Genomic DNA, 19,055 nt, shown 5'->3' with positions numbered 1-19,055 from the left:
AAAATGTTGTAGCTAATGCAAAGTGATAAAAGAAAATTTTTGACTGAAATATTTTCATTTACAGAATACTAAAAATTTAGCATTTATTTCTTTTGGAGAAATTGACAATCATGCACATTAAAATAAAAACATTGGCAACACTGTATGTTAGTAATTAAAACGTTTTTAGCTTGGTGTTACTGCAAACAGAAGGAATATTCTTAAAAAAATGAGCAATTCTGCTTTGGCCAGTTTGACCGCTCAATATACAGACTCAGAAAATGAAGATGAACAACAGCAATCTCCAGATTCTCAAAATTCACAGTCTTCGGTAATGAGTGGAACATTTTGCTTAGCATCTACCCTAACTAATGTTTCTGTTTCCAATGCAGGCTATTATTCCACCACCAAAACATACACCACAACAAACTCCTGAGAAGACGAAAAAGGAATCTCCACCCAAAAAGAAGAAAAAATCTAAAGATTCTGTAAAACGTTTGGTTAGCTACCAGGATGACACCATTGTGTCAGATGATGAAAAATATGAAGACGATGAAGGCGAAGATGATCCCGCATTAGTGTCCAGTGAGTCGGAAGATGAGCGTGATGATAAAATCGAAGAGGGCCAAACTCCCCAGCGTAATGGTGGATCTCCTATAGAAATAGACGATGACTCCGGAGGAGATGGGAAATCATCAAAGAATCCTAAAGATAAATATGCTCGCTTTAGCCACTATGGATTTTCTCTACCACCGGAGCCAAAGGGTAAACCTTTGCCCGAACTAACAGAGAAAATCAATCAATTGTACGAAAAGATGGAAACCAATAATATGGATATGAATCGTATAATACAACAACGCAAAGAGTTTCGCAATCCTAGTATCTATGAGAAACTTATACAATTTTGCGACATTAATGAATTTGGTACCAATTATCCCCCCGAGATATACGACCCTTTGCAATGGGGAACGGAAAGTTATTATGAAGAATTGGCTCTGGTGCAAAAGAATGAAATGTTAAAGCGACAAAAGGAAAAGAAAGATTCTGGTAAGATTGAACAAGTGTCGGCATTGGCCAGAAAGGTGGAAGAAGAAGCCAAAAAGCGGTACGTTTGACAAGCATTATACCTTAATTGAATTTTTAATATTTGTATCGTTTTTATAAACAGAAAATCTAAATGGGATCAGCCTGCAACAGGGGCAAAACCTACGGTTCCGCCATTGACAACTACTGTAACGGGTACAAAGGGTACGGTTATATCGGCATTTGGTTCCCTTCCAAAGAAGCCAGCACCATGATTAAAATTTGAAATCGATAGTTGATTAATGTAGACATAATAAATATAACTATAGGACAAGTATTAATGTCATTATATAGATGTCTCCATTCCAAAGTACGCTAAGTCAAAAAAGTGAATGAAAAGGGAAACAAGTTCAAAGTTTTTTGTTTATGGAATTTCTCAAAAACTGTGTAAGATATAAATTTAACTTTTTTCGATCTTAAAATCATGTAAATTGTTTTAAAATGTAAAAATTCAAAATAGTGATAATAGAGCATGGCTAAAAATTACTTAGAATTGGACATGTTTAAAACTTTAGTCACAGGCTACGTACAATATTAACCATAACTTTTGATAGAAGTGTCCAATAAATTCGAACTTTTGACACGATGCAATACACATCAATCCGAATAAAAAACAACGAACTCGATCAAAAAATTCTAAGTCGACTTAGCGTACTCTGGAATGAGGACATCGATATGTCCATTCGTTCTAGATTTTATTTTTAAACTGTTTCCGTTATAGAATTTGGAAAAGCTGTGTAAGTCCTGAATCGTCACTTATAGAGGTTTTTCTAATTTACCATAAATATTATAAAATCTCGTTCGTTTCGTAGTTACATGAGATTTAGTCCATGAACATCTATTGAAGACTGCTAAGCTTTCATTTTACTGCTATTAGCGTTTTGACCTATTGCTTCCATTAAAATGAAATTTCTATGGAACGTTATTATCGATAGTTTACACTTTGCTCTCATAAAAAATAAATGGCAAACCTTTGTTATTAGTACATAAAAGAAATTTCCCTTAAGAAATGCGTTGCTATACATATATTTGCTAAGGAATCTTATGTGGCGCGTTATTATCGATTGTTTACATTTTGCTCCCATAAAAAGTAGATAGCAGCACACTATAAAAAAAGCGATATGAATATGCACTGGCATTTTTAATACTGAAAATATGCCAATAAGGCAGTTTTGCGTATGTGTATTATTGCTTAGTACTAAGTTCGATTTCGCGAAAAACGAATATCACAATCCTATAAAATTATTAAATAAAATTATAGAAAATAAAGAAACAAAAATAATTTTGTGAGACTACACACAAAAATTTTTTTTTTGATTTCAATCACGAAAATCGCGGATTCAATCATTTTTTTAATTGAAATGTCTTCAATCACGAAAATGATAGTATCAATCACCCATTTTGATTGAAAACCAACAAGATTTTTAATTAAAAATTTAATTGACTTTTGTCACGGAATCAATTAATTGTGTGATTGAATCAATTAAAAACGTGATTGATTTTTAACATAAAATTCAATCACAGTTTTAATTGAATCAATTAAAATTTTAATTAATTTCGCGACAAAAATCAATCAACTATTTGATTCATTCAATTAAATAATTAATTGAAATTGGCTATAAATTTCGATCAAAAAATTTATATATTGCGACCCCAAAATCGTATTTAGTTTTTTTCTTTTGAAATAAAAGAAAATATGTGTTTCTTATAAAACATATTTAATATTTTATTATTTTTTGAATTATGCAATAGACAAATAAATTTGGTTCTTGTCATTTGTGTTTTGTTCTAACGTAACTTACAAGTACAACTACTATCAATAACAACTATAGGTAAGTACTATGTTCGCTTTTCGAGTTGAAATTTTCGCGGTTACTTTAATAAAACAGTTCAATATGAAGCAGATAAATTAATTCAATTGATGCGCAGTTTCTTGTTCCCCTAGATTTCGGCAAGACTTTATAGGAATATTTTGGTTTTAATTTATAATTTTGATTATTTCAGGAAAAGTAATCGCGAAAATAAAGTGATTTTCAACTCGAAAACCGAACATAGTACCCACCTTATACGGTGAAAAAAATAAATTATATAAATCATTATCTTCCTTATAATAATAACCATGTTAGCATGTTCCTTCTAATATGTAGATGCGCCTAGATTTCCAATAAATCAGCAGCCTGTAAGCTAAATTAGTTTTTCTGAAAGTAAACAGAATAATTTGAATTTAATTTTGTTCAATTAAAAGTTAATTTTGTTAAACATTACCTGCATAGAATATCAAGTTCAATTCTTAGTTCCAGGATGCAGATTTATAATCTTCTTTTGCAGTTGTAGTCTTTTAGCATAAAAAGGTGTATTAATATAATATAATTTTAGTAACAATTCCTTTCCAAAATTTCCACACATTAAAATCGTCTATTAACATTTGAACCAATCAAAGACAAAAATAATGGGAAAGCAATGTAATATTTGGTATTATATTGATGATACTTTTCAAATTCTGGAAATAGAAAAACATATAAATGGAAAATACATATTTTTATTATTATCGGATATTTTTCATATTTTTAAATCCAAAAGAAAGAACTTTTTTACCATTACATAATTCAGCTCATTAGTTTATATACCAGATATACTGCTCTCTACTTGGGTTCAAACTGAAAAAGGCAGGTAAAACAAAAATGCAATTTAATGTCAACGCTACTTCGCAACTTCAAGGTGAATCTTCCAACAAACCCATACCGCTCTTGGTTTTAAGAAAACTAGGAGTGAAAAAAGTTTATAATTTTAAAAGATCAATACGGTACCCACTTTTTTATTGCAAACATATTATTATATATTTGATAAAATGATGGAGTTGATGGGATTGATTGGTCAATTTCACGAAATAAAATTGGTCACTAAAAGAAATGAATAAAAAATATATTATTTTAGTCCGTTTAATGTAAACAGGCTTCAATGGAAAACGGTATTCACATTTCACAATTTCTTACCTTCAATAAACGTAGATTGTTTTCCATTTTTACAATACCACAAAACACAAACACAGGTAATTTCAAATGCGTTCTGTCATACATTTTTTTCAAACCTTTACCACGTGTCCGTTTGTTGTTGCACACTTTATTTATTTCAACCCTTTGCTATGATTTGTTGTTGCGTTCAAAATATTTATGCACACATTTTGAATGCAGCAGACAGAATGTCGCCAATCATGTTTTTCAATTTACGCGAAAAACAAAAACCCAACCGTTCGTTACTAGTTACTTCCACAGACTGATCTCTCCATCATACATTGTTGAATAAATACCCATTCTCTTTTCGCTCTTTCCATTGCTCAAAATTATTCAGTTTCAATCACAAAGGTGATTGGATCAATCACATGTGTAATTGGAAACGGAAAAAATTTCAATCACGTTTGTAATTGAAAATTATTTCCGAATTGATTAACAAATTGATTGAATCAATTAATATTTTAATTGGAAACGTAACAAATATCAATCATTTTTTTAATTGGTTTTTATTCGGATTTGATTAAATAATTAATTGAATCAATTAACATATTAATTGAATCCGTTTCCAAATTCAATTAAGTGTTTAATTGAAAAAATTTTGGTGATAATTTTTTGTGTGTATTGGGACTCATAGTGAGACTATTGGGACTCATAGGAGTCCCAAATATCTTCTGTTTCAGGCTTACAATAGAGTTTTCCCATCTATTTCATTTGGGAGCAAATTTAAACAATCTAAAAAAAAATAATTTTCGTGCCATGTGCTTCAAATTTTCGATAATAAAGGGTGGTTAAATTGTAAGGGCCGATGTTGAATGTGAACCACACCTAAACGCCAAGTTTTTTTCCGAATTTTATTTGACTTTTCTCTATTTCAGACTTACTCAATTTGAACCATGGAGAGATACACAATCCAACAACGTGTTAAATGGTTCCAAGAAATGGCATCAGTGGTTGATCAATTTTCGAAGAAAATCATCTTCAGTGATGAGGCTCATTTTCACCTCAGTGGATTCGTCAATAAACAGAATTGTCGCATTTGGGAGAATAAGAATCCAAGAGTGATTGTCGAAAAACCAATGCACCCACAAAGAGTGACTGTTTGGTGCGGTTTATGGGCTGGCGGCATCATCGGGCCGTATTTTTTCCAAAATGAGGCCGGTCAGGCAGTTACTGTGAATGGTGTTCGCTATCGTGTGATGATAACGAACTTTTTATGGCCCGAACTGGATATGGATGTGGACGATATGTGGTTTCAGCAGGATGGTGCCATTTGCCACACAGCTAACAAAACTATGGCTCTTTTGCGCAACAAATTCAATGGCCGTGTTATTTCACGTAATGGCGATGTCAATTGGCCGCCAAGATCATGTGATTTGACACCGTTGGACTTTTTTCTTTGGGGTTATTTGAAAGAAAAGGTGTACGTCGATAAGCCAGCAAAATTCAAGAGCTAAAGGATGATATAATTCGGCACATTAACGGCATAGAACCTCCATTATGCCTCAGCGTCATCGAAAATTTGGACCATCGGATGAAGGTGTGCCACCGAGGTCGCGGCGCCCATTTGGCCGATATTTTGTTCCATTTATTTTATTTTATTATGATATATTGAGTAATACCAATATATCATAATAAAATAAAATTACAATAATTTCCTAAATAGTTTGTGTTTTATTCAAAATCAACATCGGCCCTTGAAATTTTAACCACCCTTTAGTTATTAACCAAATTTTCGTTAGCAAATATATAAATTTTTCTGGGTATCGAGTTCCATACATTATTTATTTGGCTCTCTAGGCGAAAAATGCAAAGAATCGATAAAATCGCTAGTTACGACAAACTTATCGATTGTTGCATGGCATGGAAAAACTGCCGTAAGAGCTACATACCGGTATATTTTTAAGTGTTATTTTCTAATTCATTCTCTATGTTTTTGTATCCCTTAATAATTCATAATAGTGATAGAGGCAACTCTATAAATGAGGGTTTCTTAGTTCCACGCCGTAAATGAAATAAATAAAAGTCTCATAAATTAGTTTTTAAAAAGATTCTCTTTATATTAAGAAATTTGTTTTTTTTTCTTATAGTTTACGAAGTCGTTTTATGTTTTTGTTCGATGGATAGAGACACATGGTACTTCAACATATTTAAGCATCATCATCCAAATTTCCGAGGGATATTTTATTTATATTCTAACGGTCTTTTGATTACTAAAATTAATTTAAATCCTGAAATTAAATAATTAGTTATTTGAAAGACATCTGAATTTTAGCATTTTTCAAGCGGTTGTGTTTATTGGGATTGTATTGAAGATATTGAGTACTCATTTAATTGTAATGAGTACTCAAAGAATTTGTCAGTAACGAGTACTTTTAATCAAATACTCGTTACTTTCCCAACACTAGTGGTGTTCTGTGCTTGCTTCATATTTAACTTTCATAGTTATTTTAATAATTATTCATTAAATTTATAAACTATTCGCGTAATTTGTCAAATTATTTGAAAACGATGAAATATCCTACAGTGCTACACGTTTAAACCAAACGAGTTTGCGTTTTAAGAGAACACAAGAAATGAGAAAATTGCGAAGTGTGGTAAAACGACGACGTGAAACAAAAAAGGCAGTGATCTTACGGTGAACGAAAAACCAGATATTTTTGAATAAATTAAGTATGCAGTCGAAGAATTAAGTAAATTACATGTGATATTCATATAATTGAACGAAATAACGATAAAATATCATTAGAATTAAAGTTCAAACGAGTGAGTCGAGTATATCCACGTAAATCGGTATTGTGTCTTGCATGGATGTGGATAGGGAATGGGATTTGTTGGTATTTTCTTTCCTTCTCATTGTTTATTGGAAGTGTGTGTGCGTTAGTTTGTGTGTGTGTTTATTGTTCTGTGCATGCAAAAAAGCAACAATTGACCGCTGGATGGAAGTAAGGAACAGTGTTGGCGTATTGATGGGGATTTAATTTTTATGGGGAAATTGAATAAACCACCATACGCAAATAATTCGAAAAGTAAGCTGATCAATGAGAAAGTGGGGTGATTGACGTTACCAATGTAAATTTTGCATTTTTTGTATGTTGTGTTAGAAATGTTTGCAAAATATGCAATAACCTAAATTCGTCCATTGTCCAAACTACTTTATTAACTATCGTGATAAAATAACTTGATAACATATCATGGGCGTATGAATCATTGATCACCATAAAGTCTAGATGTATTGGATCAGATATAATCTTCATTGAGCCCTATCAACTAATATTTTATTCAAGAGTGCTTGAGTAGCAAAATTCCAATACACCTAGTTTCACATAAATTTATATTCAATGTGGGATTTTCTCGCTGGTCAGATATACAAGAATGAATGATGGCAACTCTGAAAACTAAAACGAAAAGGCAAATGGTGAAAATAAAAAGAATCTCGGGCATAACAGATTAACGAACTCTCCATCACATTCTACGTTGAAACGACATCGGTAAAATGAAATCCTATATAAATATTCCCCTCAAAACACACTTATTAAAGACAATGGCCGATCACATTAGAATTCGTGTCTTTTGTAGATTTTGGTGAAAACAAAACAATGGGGAGTAAAAGTGAATATTTTGTCATTTTGACCGGTATTCTTTGTTTCCCGGTGCCATCCTAACGTATCTCAGCTCCTTTATGACAAAAGTCATGGCTTGTTTGCAAGAGTTGCCATATTCAAAGGCATTTTATACTTTACAGCGTTTTGCATTTTTTCCTGTTATTTTCTCGGTGGTTAACTACGATAAAAAAAATACCTTTACCGCATAGATGTAAACATATCCAACACATTAATTATCATGGAAAATGTTTATAATAATGTACATATTTTGTAAACAGATTCCTCACAGAAGTACAAACAAACGTACGTCGACATATTCTATTCTCGCATTCGCATTCAGTCAGCCAGCCAGCCACCACCCAAATACAAATCCAGTGTAATTATTTTCAATTTAAAATTCTGATTTTTTTCTCCAACAATGTTCACCACAAAAATTGCAAAATTTCCGTTGTGTGAATAATTTATGACAAGATCTGATGTTGTTTTCATTGATGCTTCCACTGCGCTACCAAGTTGGTGGTTTGAATGTTTAAAATAAAAGGCAAATATGTAAACAAACAGTTTTATTTTAGTAAAACGATCCCTAGACCCCTTATAGGTCCCTTCCACTATCATAAGATATCAGGTGTTTTTTTTTCCATTTGATGTATTATGGCAGGTATTTTTTGTCAAATATTTGCTATCATCAATAGAACACAAAATATACAAATTGGACGAAACTATTGAAATAATCAAAATATCACACTTGGTGCAAACACCACACGTGTTGATTTTGTAAACTCATAAAAATTTCTCAACGTCAATCCAAGGATCAATCTAAGCTTCCATAGAAATAAAATTTGGCAAAATTTTCTATAGAAATAAAATTTTGACGAAAATTTTCTATAGCAATAAAATTTTGACGAAAATTTTCTATAGAAATAAAATTTTGACGAAAATTTTCTATAGAATTAAAATTTTGACAAAATTTTCTATAGAAATAAAGTTTTGACAAAATTTTCTATAGAAATAAAATTGTGACAAAATTTTCTATAGAAATAAAATTTTGACAAAATTTTCTATAGAAATACAATTTTGACAAAAGTTTCTATAGAAATACAATTTTGACAAAAGTTTCTATAGAAATACAATTTTGACAAAATTTTCTATAGAAATAATATTTTGAGAAAGTTTACTATAGAAATAAAATTTTGACGAAATTTTTTTTATAGAAATAAAATTTTGACAAAATTTTCTATAGAATTAAGATTTTGACAAAATTTTTTATAAAAATAAAATTTTGAGAATATTTTCTATAGAAATAAAATTTTGAGAAAATTGTCTATAGATTTAAAATTTTGAGAAAATTTTCTATAGAAATAACATTTTGTCGAAAATTGTCTATAGAAATAAAATTTTGACAAAATTTTCTATAGAAATAAAATTTTGACGAAAATGTTCTATAGAAATAAAATTTTGACGAACTTTTTCTATAGAAATAAAATTTAGACAAAATTTTCTATAGAAATAAAATTTTGACAAAATTTTCTATAGAATTAAAATTTTGACAAAATTTTTTATAGAAATACAATTTTGACAAAATTTTCTATAGAAATAATATTTTGAGAAAGTTTACTATAGAAATAAAATTTTGACGAACATTTTTTTATAGAAATAAAATTTTGACAAAATTTTCTATAGAATTAAGATTTTGACAAAATTTTTTATAAAAATAAAATTTTGAGAAAATTTTCTATAGAAATAAAATTTTGAGAAAATTTTCTATAGAAATAAAATTTTGACGAAAATTGTCTATAGAAATAAAATTTTGACAAAATTTTCTATAGAAATAAAATTTGGAAAAATTTTCTATAGAAATGAAATTTGGACAAAATTTTCTATAGAAATAAAATTTGACAATATTTCTATAGGAATACAATTTTGACGAAAATTTTCTATAGAAATAAAATTTTTTACAAAATGTTCTATAGAAATAAAATTTTGACGAACGTATTCTATAGAAATAAAATTTTGACAAAATTTTCTATAGAAATAAAATTTTGACAAAATTTTCTATAGAAATACAATTTTCACAAAATTTTCTATAGAAATAAATTTTGTCAAAATTTTCTATAGAAATAAAATTTTGAGAAAGTTTACTATAGAAATAAAATTTTGACGAAAATTTTTTATAGAAATAAAATTTTGACAAAATTTTCTATAGAACTAAAATTTTGACAAAGTATTTTATAAAAATAAAATTTTGAGAAAATTTTCTATGGAAATAAAATTTTGAGAAAATTGTCTATAGTATTAAAATTTTGACAAAATTTTGTGTGGAAATAATACTTTAACATTTTCTATTGAAATAAGATTTTTCACAAAATTTTCTATAGAAATAATTTTTTATTTTTAAATTTTCTATAGAAATAAAATTTTGACAAAATTATCTATAGAAATAAAATTTTGACAAAATTTTCTATAGAAATAAAAATTTTGACAAAATTTTCTATAGAAATAAAATTTTGTCAAAATTTTCTATAGAAATAAACTTTTTGACAAAATTTTCTATAGAAATAAAATTTTGACAAAATTTTCTATAGAAATAAAATTTTCACAAAATTTTATATAAAAATAAAATTTTGACAAAATTTTCTATAGAAATAAAATTTTGACAAAATTTTCTATAGAAAAAAAAAAAGTTTGACAAAATTTTCTATAGAAATAAACTTTGGCAAAATTTTCTATATATAATGAAATAAAATTTAGACGAAATTTGAAATAAAATTTTGACAAAATTTTTTATAAAAATAAAATTTTGAAACAATTTTCTATAGAAATAAAATATTGACAAAATTTGAAATAAAATTTTGACAAAATTTTCTATAGAAATAAAATTTTTCAAAATTTTCTATAGAAATAAAATTTTGTGAAAATTTCGTATTGAAACAAAATTTTGAAAAAATTTTCTATAGAAAAAAATTTTGACAAAATTTTGTATAGAAATAAAATTTTGACAAATTTTTCTATATAAATAAAATTTTGACAATATTTTCCATAGTATTAAAATTTTGACAAAATTTTCTATAGAATTAAAATTTTGAAAAAAATTTCTATAGAAATACAAATTTGACGAAAAATGTCTATATATAAAAGTTTGACGAAAATTTTCTATACAAATAAAATTTTGATAAAATTTTTTATAGAATTAAATTTTTGACAAAATTTTGTATAGAAATAAAATTTTGCAAAATATGATTTTTTGTTTGATAGCTTTTTTTGTGTAAAATTTTCTTAAATTTTTGGTAGATTATTTCTGGCTTGAGTGGCAAACGTGTTCTCAATGCCTTATAGTGTCGATAAAACGGCTGATTTCATACAAAACTTTTATTAACCACTGGTCTATCCTCCGGTTAAGTATTAATAGGAAAATGAAAAGCTGGCCATTAGAATATAACAAAGGTGTGCCTCATTTTAAAAATCTAATTCGGCAACTCTATGGCTAAAAAATAAGACTCTCAGATTGTTTTTTACTAAGCACTTGGTCATTTGTTTATATAACCGAAGAGAAGAACGCTACTTTGATGATGTTGACCTCCATTATAGAATTAAACTATAGAAAGTACATAACTGAAATTCGCACACGGGCCCACTCATACACACGCATACACACAGACGAATTTCTTATTTCCTTATGAGAATGATCTTTTTAATATCTTAAATTGCTCTTTTTTTGATCAATCTATCAATGTATCTATTAAATACGTCAATTTGTTTTGTTTTTGTGAATCAATGTGCATTTGAGTTGAGGGTGGTGGCGATGGTGGTCTTGTTGCTGTTGACATTGCTTTCGTCGTCGCCTATGTTTTTTTTACGTTATGAGAAATTCTCAGTTCGTATCTTGGTAGTGAAGCTGCTGCTTATATCAGTCATTTAGTGTCGTCGTTTCGCCTGCATTAATGTGGAATTTTTCTTTGGTGGATTTCGGCTGAACGATCCAATCCAATATATACTCAGTAATCCAAAACAACCCTATAGAGAGATACATCCCATCCATTCGGATACTTACGTTAAAAGAGTGACAATGTGTTGTTGTCCATACATTGTCATTGCAGCCATTGCATATATTGACTTCCTAGTGGCCCAGTAAGGTTTTGGGCTACATCGAATACGTTTTGTGGGGTCATATCGTAATGAAAGAGTTGCGGTTGTGTGTTTATTATTGATTGTATCTCTAAAAAAATTATTAAAATTAAACTGTAAATGATATGCTAAAGGTATAAATGTTTAATTTAAATTCTTCTCTTGTGATCCCACTAAAAGTTTGTAGTTAACATTTTAATAAAACTTTTCTAAAAAAAAAAAAACAAAACATTTTTTCCGTGGAGGTAATATTAACTTGCTCATCCTAAGTTAAACAACAACAACAAAGACAAGTTTTAATGTTCGTGATTAACATTTGGAAATTTACAAAACAACATTAATAGGAGGGAGATAACAAAAAAATAGAATAAAATCAACACAACGACCATTATACACGGTTCGGATATCTGACGGTGTAAATCATCATCAACATCATCATCATCCAATCATGGCGGATTCTTATTATCAGGTAAGTGCAAGCATTTATATACTCCACCATCCTCCCCACCCACCAATAATGGCACCATGGTGGAGTCCCAACACTTGTTTATTTAAGTTTATCTTTGTCTCATTTCTCATGTTTTTTTTGTCACTATTAGACTATATGTAACCTTGAAATGTGTTTTGTTATTATATGCTCTGTCCAACAACCTAGTCATAGTGTCGTCTTCCAATGGAGTCAGCCATGATGTAGAGGGTTGGTTGATTGGTGGGATATTGGTATACATTCAATGGTATCGAATTCTATATTTTTTTTCTATGGTTATCAACAGTTATGTGAATACTGATATCTGCGAAATATATATACGAGGGTAATCCGAAATTTTGTATATAGGAAATTTTGTCAAAGTTTGATTTTTATTATAGAAAATTTTGTCAAAATTTCATTTCTATAGAAAATTTTGTTAAAATTTTATTTCTATAGAATATTTTATCAAAATTTTGTTTCTATAGAAAATTTTGTCAAAATTGTATTTCTCTAGAAAATTTTGTCAATAGTTTATTTCTATAGAAAATTTTCTTAAAATTTTATTTCTATAGAAAATTTTCTTAAAAGTTTATTTCTATAGAAAATTTACTTAAAATTTTATTTCTGTAGAAAATTTCGTCAACATTTTATTTCTAAAGAGAAAATTTTGTAAAATATTTTTTTTCTTTAGAATTTATTTCTATATTTCTATAGAAAATTTCGTCAAAATTTTATTTCTATAGAAAATTTTCTTAAAAGTTTATTTCTATAGAAAATTTTCTTAAAATTTTATTTCTGTAGAAAATTTTGTCAAAATTTTATCTCTAAAGAGAAAATTTTGTAAAATATTTTATTTCTTTAGAATTAATTTCTATAGAAAATTTTGTCAAAATTTTATTTCTATAGAAAATTTTGTTAAAATTTTTTTCTAAAGAAAATGTTGTTAAAAATTTATTTCTATAGAAAATTTTGTAACATTTTTATTTCTATAAAAATTTTTGTCAAAATTGTATTGCTGAAGACAACTATCAAAATTTTAGTTCTATAGAAAATTTTGTCAACATTTTATTTCTATATAAAAGTTTGTCAAAATTTTATTTCTATAGAAAAATTTGTCAATATTTTATTTCTATAGAAAGATTTCTAAAATTTCATGTCTTTAGAAAATTTGGTCAAAATTTTATTTCTATAGGAAATTTTGTTAAAATTTTATTTCTATAGAAAATTTTGTAAAAATTTTATTTCTATAGAAAAATTTGTCAATAATTTATTTCTATAGAAAATTGTTCAAAAATTTTATTTCTATAAAAAATTTTGTCAACATTGTATTTCTATAGAAAATATTATCAAAATTTCATTTCTGTAGCAAATTTTGTCAAAATCTCATTTCTTTAGAAAATTTTTTTAAAATTTTATTTCTATAGAAAATTTTCTTAAAATTTTGTCTATAGAACATTTTATTTCTATATAAAATTTTGTCAAAATGTTATTTCTGTAGAAAATTTTCTGAAAATTTTATTTCTATACAAAATTTTGTAAAATTTTTATTTCTATAGATAATTTTCTTAAAATTCTACTTCTATAGAAAATTTTCTTAAAATTTTATTTTTATAGGTAAAAAAAATTATTTCTTTAGAAAATTTTTGTCAAAATTGTATTTCTATAGAAAATTTTGTCAAACTTTTTTTTGTAACATATAGAATATTTTGTCAAAATTTTATTTCTATAGAAAATTTTGTCGAAATTGTATTTCTATAGAAAATTTTGTCAAAATTTTATTTGTATAGAATATTTTGTGAAAATTTTATTTCTATAGACAATTTAGTCAAAATTTTATTTCTATAGAAAATGTTTGTCAAAATTTTATTTCTATAGACAATTTTGTCAAAATTTTATTTCTATAGAATATTTCGTCAAAAAATTATTTCTATAGAAAATTTTGTCAAATATTTATTTCTATAGAAAATTTTGTCAAAATTTTATTTCTATAGAAAATTTTGTCAAATTTTTATTTCTATAGAAAATTTTGTCAAAATTTTATTTCTATAGAAAGATTTTGTCAAGATTTTACTTCTATAAATTTTTTTTTTTCATTTTTATAGAAAATGTTATTTCTATAGAAAATTTTGTCAAAATTTGATTTCTATAGAAAATTTTCTTAATGTTTTATTTCTATAGAAGGAGCCACCGTGGTGCAATGGTTAGCATGCCCGCCTTGCATACACAAGGTCGTGGGTTCGATTCCTGCTACGACCGAACACCAAAAAGTTTTTCAGCGGTGGATTATCCCACCTCAGTAATGCTGGTGACATTTCTGAGGGTTTCAAAGCTTCTCTAAGTGGTTTCACTGGAATGTGGAACGCCGTTCGGACTCGGCTATAAAAAGGAGGTCCCTTGTCATTGAGCTTAACATGGAATCGGGCAGCACTCAGTGATAAGAGAGAAGTTCACCACTGTGGTATCACAATGGACTGAATAGTCTAAGTGAGCCTGATACATCGGGCTGCCCCATAACCTAACCTAACCTAACCTTCTATAGAACATTTTCTTAAAATTTTATTTCTATAGAAAATTTTGTCAATATCTTATTTCTATAGAATATTTTGTCAAAATTTTATTTCTATAGAAAATGTTTGTCGAAATTTTATTTCTGTAGAAAATTTTGTCAAAATTTTATCTCTATAGAAAATTTTGTCAACATTTGATATAATTTGTAAAAACAAGATCGAAAGCTCAATCATTGCATATGTCGATTGTCGCATTTTTTAAAATTGAAAAAGGCAGAAAACTTACATTGCCAAGTTTGAAAAAAAGCGGACCATTTTTATTCTAATTAGTATCCCCAGTGAAAAACATCCAGCCAAATCCTCGAGTGTTGGGATGCTGTACTAGTTATTTAAAATATTGCAATTTTCTAAAGCAAAGAATCTACATAGATATTTATGCCACACACACACACACTTACATTCGCCATAACCTCCTTTTGGGAATAGAACATTGCTTTTACCTACGAAATCATGCCAACATTATATCACCAGCTTAACGATATGAAGAACCTGTTGTCTGTTGTTACCCACAAAACGATTACAATTTGCTTAAACGCCAGATATAAATGTAATACCGGCAATATAATCCTGTGACCATTGCTGTGCTACTGCGCACACATGCAGAAAATATCCATATATACTCGATTTACTTTCCAGTTTTGTTGTTGTTGTTTGTAACGAAAACAAATATTTTATACCGAAAATGGGCAGGGGCAGCGGCAGGGAGAAAAGATAAACTCACAACTGGTTTTTTGGCAAATTATTGGCAATTTTCTTCGTTATGAATTCGGAACAGGGTCAACAAAAGTAGAATACTTTTGTTTGCTTTCGTTTGTCGCATGTGTTTCTGTTTATTTAGATTTTTTGCTATCTTTGCTTTTAAAATTCGCCAATATTTAGAAAATATTGACGAATTTCAATTTATGATTTTTTATAAAGTTTTTTTACCGAACCAAGTAAATGTTTTAGTAGAAAATGGATTTAGTTTTTTCAAATTTTTTTTGGAAGAAATGAAACAGGACCGGACCATGTATATGTGTTAAAGTCGATTTAGATACAAACAATACCACTATGTTACTTTGCCGTTTAATGCTAAAATGGCTTTATCGACCTTTTATATTTTACTCCGCTAATGCGCTTTACAGACTATCAGTTATTCCGGACGACAGTGCTCGCGTCGAACATATCCCATATATTGTGCACATTATAAGTTAAGTCCGAAGGCGATTATGCCTTATACTGCTGCATGTTTATGGGATCGATAACACATTTACCGATTATTTAGTCATCGCCGACAAGTCGTATCGATCCGACACACTGAAAGATTTTTTACAAACACCGACATTCCGTCCGGAATAACTGATAGTCTGAGCGCATAATAAACGTGGGAGGATATGTCGGATCAACAAACACATTTAAATCGTCGATAAAAACAGCCTAAATATATTTATTACTTATACATGCTTACATAGAATAGATTTACAAGTTTAGGGGGCCTTCCTACTCGAAGTTGTGGTCTCACCTCATCTGCTTTCGCAAGTCTTCTTCGTGGCCATGTGAGCGTCAACTGATTGGTACTTAGCCTCTCAGCAAGGTTATAGCAAAAACAATTTTTTTTTATCATGTACTATATTATCCTTCATGATCTGCCGGAGAATACACAAGTATTGGGTGTGCAAGCAGGATATCCCATGGACTCTAGATAAATGGTAAATGCCTATAGCCTGGTATGCACTTCTTATGGGAGCAAAATTTAAACAATCGATAGCAACGTCTCACTAAATTTTCGGTAGCAAAAATACCAATGCATTTCTTATGGGTAGCGGAAATCTCGTTTCGGAAAATGCATTGCCATTGCAGTTGTTATCGATTGGAGTTGTTATCGACTGTTTACATTTTGCTAACATAAGAAATACATGACAAAACAGTGTTATCTACACGCAAACGAAATTTTCGCTGGAGGTGCATATTGGGCTTATATCGGCCAGAGATCCGTCATAAGAGTTTAAAAATTATCACCCTTCATTTTTTTTGTGTCATGTCAAAGTGCGTCTACCACAGAGTTAGAAGGTATCTCAAGAGATCACGTGGGTCATATCCCATTATAATTTTTTCTAGGTAGGGAACATTTCTCTCGACTCACATTATTCTCTTATAAACGCCGGTATGGACCTCTACTACATAGCTATTCGTGGCAGTGTCACCAGTATTTTTCTGGCTCTTGTCCCCAAATTATGATGTTTTCGTCCCCAAAAATCCCCAATTTAAATCTAAATTCCTCACAAAAATCCCCAATACATTTTTGCTGTAGAAAATCATTAATAATTTAAAAGTTAAGATTTCGAACCACAAGAGACTGGTGATCGTCTTCCAAATGCTGGAGATATGAAAATGGGAGTTCGGTCACATTGTATTTATGAACGAAAATTTACTATTTAATAGTCAAGTAGTAAAATTGGGTGGTAGACACGTTGCCAAAGTTGATAGAATACTACCAGAAATTGTAGAATTTTATTGTTTGGCTGATTGGTAGAACTTTTGATGATTTGGTAGTTTTTGCAAAGAGGTACTTCATAAATTTTCTACATAAATAAAATTTTGACAAAATATTCTATAGAAAAAAATGGACAAAATTTTCTATATAGAAATAAAATTTTAACAAAATTTCCTATACAGAATTAAAATTTGGCAAATTTTCTATACAAATAACATTTTTAAAAAAATTTTTATATAGAAATAGAATTTGGAAAATTTTTATATAGAAATAGAATTTGGCAAGTTTTTTTTATAGAAATACATTTTTGACAAAATTTTTATACAGAAATACAGTTTTGATAACATTTTCTATAGAAAAAATAATTTGACAAAATTTTCTATGGAAAAAAAATTGACAAAATTTTCTATAGAAATAAAATTTTGACGAAAAATTTCTATAGAAAAAAAAAATTGAAAAAAATTTTCTATAGAAAAAAAATGTTGATAACATTTTCTATAGAAATAAATTTTTGGCAAAATTGTCTATAGAAATAAAATTTTGGCAAAATAGGAATAAAATTTTGTTAAAAAAGATTAAACCGATTTCTCGAAAAAAATCCCCACAGAAATCCCCAAACTTATGGAAATTGCCCACAAAATCTCCAAGTCCCCAACTCAGAAAATTCGTTCGTAACATGCATTCCGTATGCCGATGATTCAATAGAAATACAAAAATACCTGCATTATCGACATATAAATACAATGTAATATACTGCATTATCGGCCAACCGATTATATTCCCAGCAAAAAAAGTAGTGAACATTTGCTTTTTGGATCCGGAAGTGGTGAAAAATTGGCGCAGAAGCGATGAATTTAACATGGGCTTGTCATAGGACGGATGTCCACTATTTCCACAGCCGTTTCACTGAATTTACTTCACTTGTTAAGTTGTGATCTGAATTCAGTGTTTTGGATGTAAATCAAATAAATATTTTTATTTTTTTATTTTTTATGAGTTTTAATGCATTCTAACCTTTATTCGAAACTTTTGACCTCAAATATTACCAAAAATTCGCAATTTTTCTAGAACGGATTTAGCATTTTTTTTTTTGACAAAATTTAAAGAATTTGTACCATTTTATTAATCCTTACTCTTTTTTAACCTATTTGAAACACAAAAAATTAAAATTCCTTTTGAAAATATGAAAAAAACGAGTTATAAAAAATTGAATTAAAAGAACTTCCTGAGTAGTTAAAATAAAGAACATCTTTGGAGGACATATTTTGGAAGTGCTTTTAAAGTTGTACCCTTAGAAGTACTTCCATTTTTTTTTTGCTGGGTTTAAGAAAAACAATACTGCATCCGTAAAATCGTTTTAGACCCATATTTAGAGCTTCGTTTCGTTGCAATTATTTCGTTTCGTGACATAACATGAAACAACTGGCATAAACGGGATTGCAAGAAACAGAGGAGGACAAAGACTATGGCATCGATAGGAATGCTAGTGGCAATAATTGCAATTGAAGGAGCCAGGAAAACTTATTCTTCTGCCCCGAAAATAACTTGATAACATCGTTGTCGATCCCTAGTGAATAATTTCATTTTTAAGTTGAAAAAAAATGTTACTATGGGAGGCATGTGTACATGCCAGAAATTTCGTTTGTTGTCGATAATATAGTCAATCGGTGAAATAAATCATAGCCACCCACCGTGGTAATCATGCCCGGCATGCATATAAACTTTCTAAGTTGAAAAAATTGTTACTAT

At 28.7% G+C, this 19,055-nt stretch overlaps 2 protein-coding genes and 1 long non-coding RNA gene across 5 annotated transcripts in view; 2 read left to right on the top strand and 1 right to left on the bottom strand.

Annotated features, from left to right (window-relative positions):
- Positions 1–142: 142 nt before the first annotated feature.
- LOC142237984 (SAP30-binding protein) lies at positions 143–1,339 on the top strand. The gene is made up of 3 exons (XM_075309467.1): positions 143–310; positions 372–1,084; positions 1,148–1,339. Exons 1-3 carry the CDS (start codon positions 209–211, stop codon positions 1,275–1,277), a joined length of 945 nt encoding a protein of 314 aa, XP_075165582.1. The 5' UTR covers positions 143–208; the 3' UTR covers positions 1,278–1,339.
- A 2,501-nt stretch (positions 1,340–3,840) lies between these two features.
- Positions 3,841–4,312, bottom strand: LOC142242021 (uncharacterized). Its single transcript, XR_012723919.1, has 2 exons — positions 4,056–4,312; positions 3,841–3,962 (listed from the first exon to the last, which is right to left on the bottom strand). It is a non-coding gene; the product is annotated as an uncharacterized LOC142242021 (long non-coding RNA).
- A 2,153-nt stretch (positions 4,313–6,465) lies between these two features.
- Positions 6,466–19,055, top strand: part of Pkn (serine/threonine-protein kinase N) — a 209,851-nt gene continuing 197,261 nt past the window's right edge. The window contains exons 1-2 of one of the 3 annotated variants that reach the window (XM_075311991.1): positions 6,466–6,743; positions 11,978–12,266. In XM_075311991.1, coding sequence (XP_075168106.1) covers positions 12,246–12,266 — 21 coding nt within the window. In that variant the 5' untranslated portion in view covers positions 6,466–6,743; positions 11,978–12,245. Of the gene's footprint in view, positions 6,837–11,977; positions 12,267–19,055 lie in introns of all 3 variants that reach the window. The other 2 variants (XM_075311992.1, XM_075311993.1) reach the window with 2 other exon arrangements.

Source organism: Haematobia irritans, chromosome 5 (genome assembly GCF_050003625.1).
Source record: "Haematobia irritans isolate KBUSLIRL chromosome 5, ASM5000362v1, whole genome shotgun sequence".
Taxonomy (NCBI): Eukaryota; Metazoa; Arthropoda; class Insecta; order Diptera; family Muscidae; genus Haematobia; species Haematobia irritans.
The sequence above is the reverse complement of the archived record's forward strand: the minus strand, read 5'-3'. Positions and strand labels throughout refer to the sequence as shown.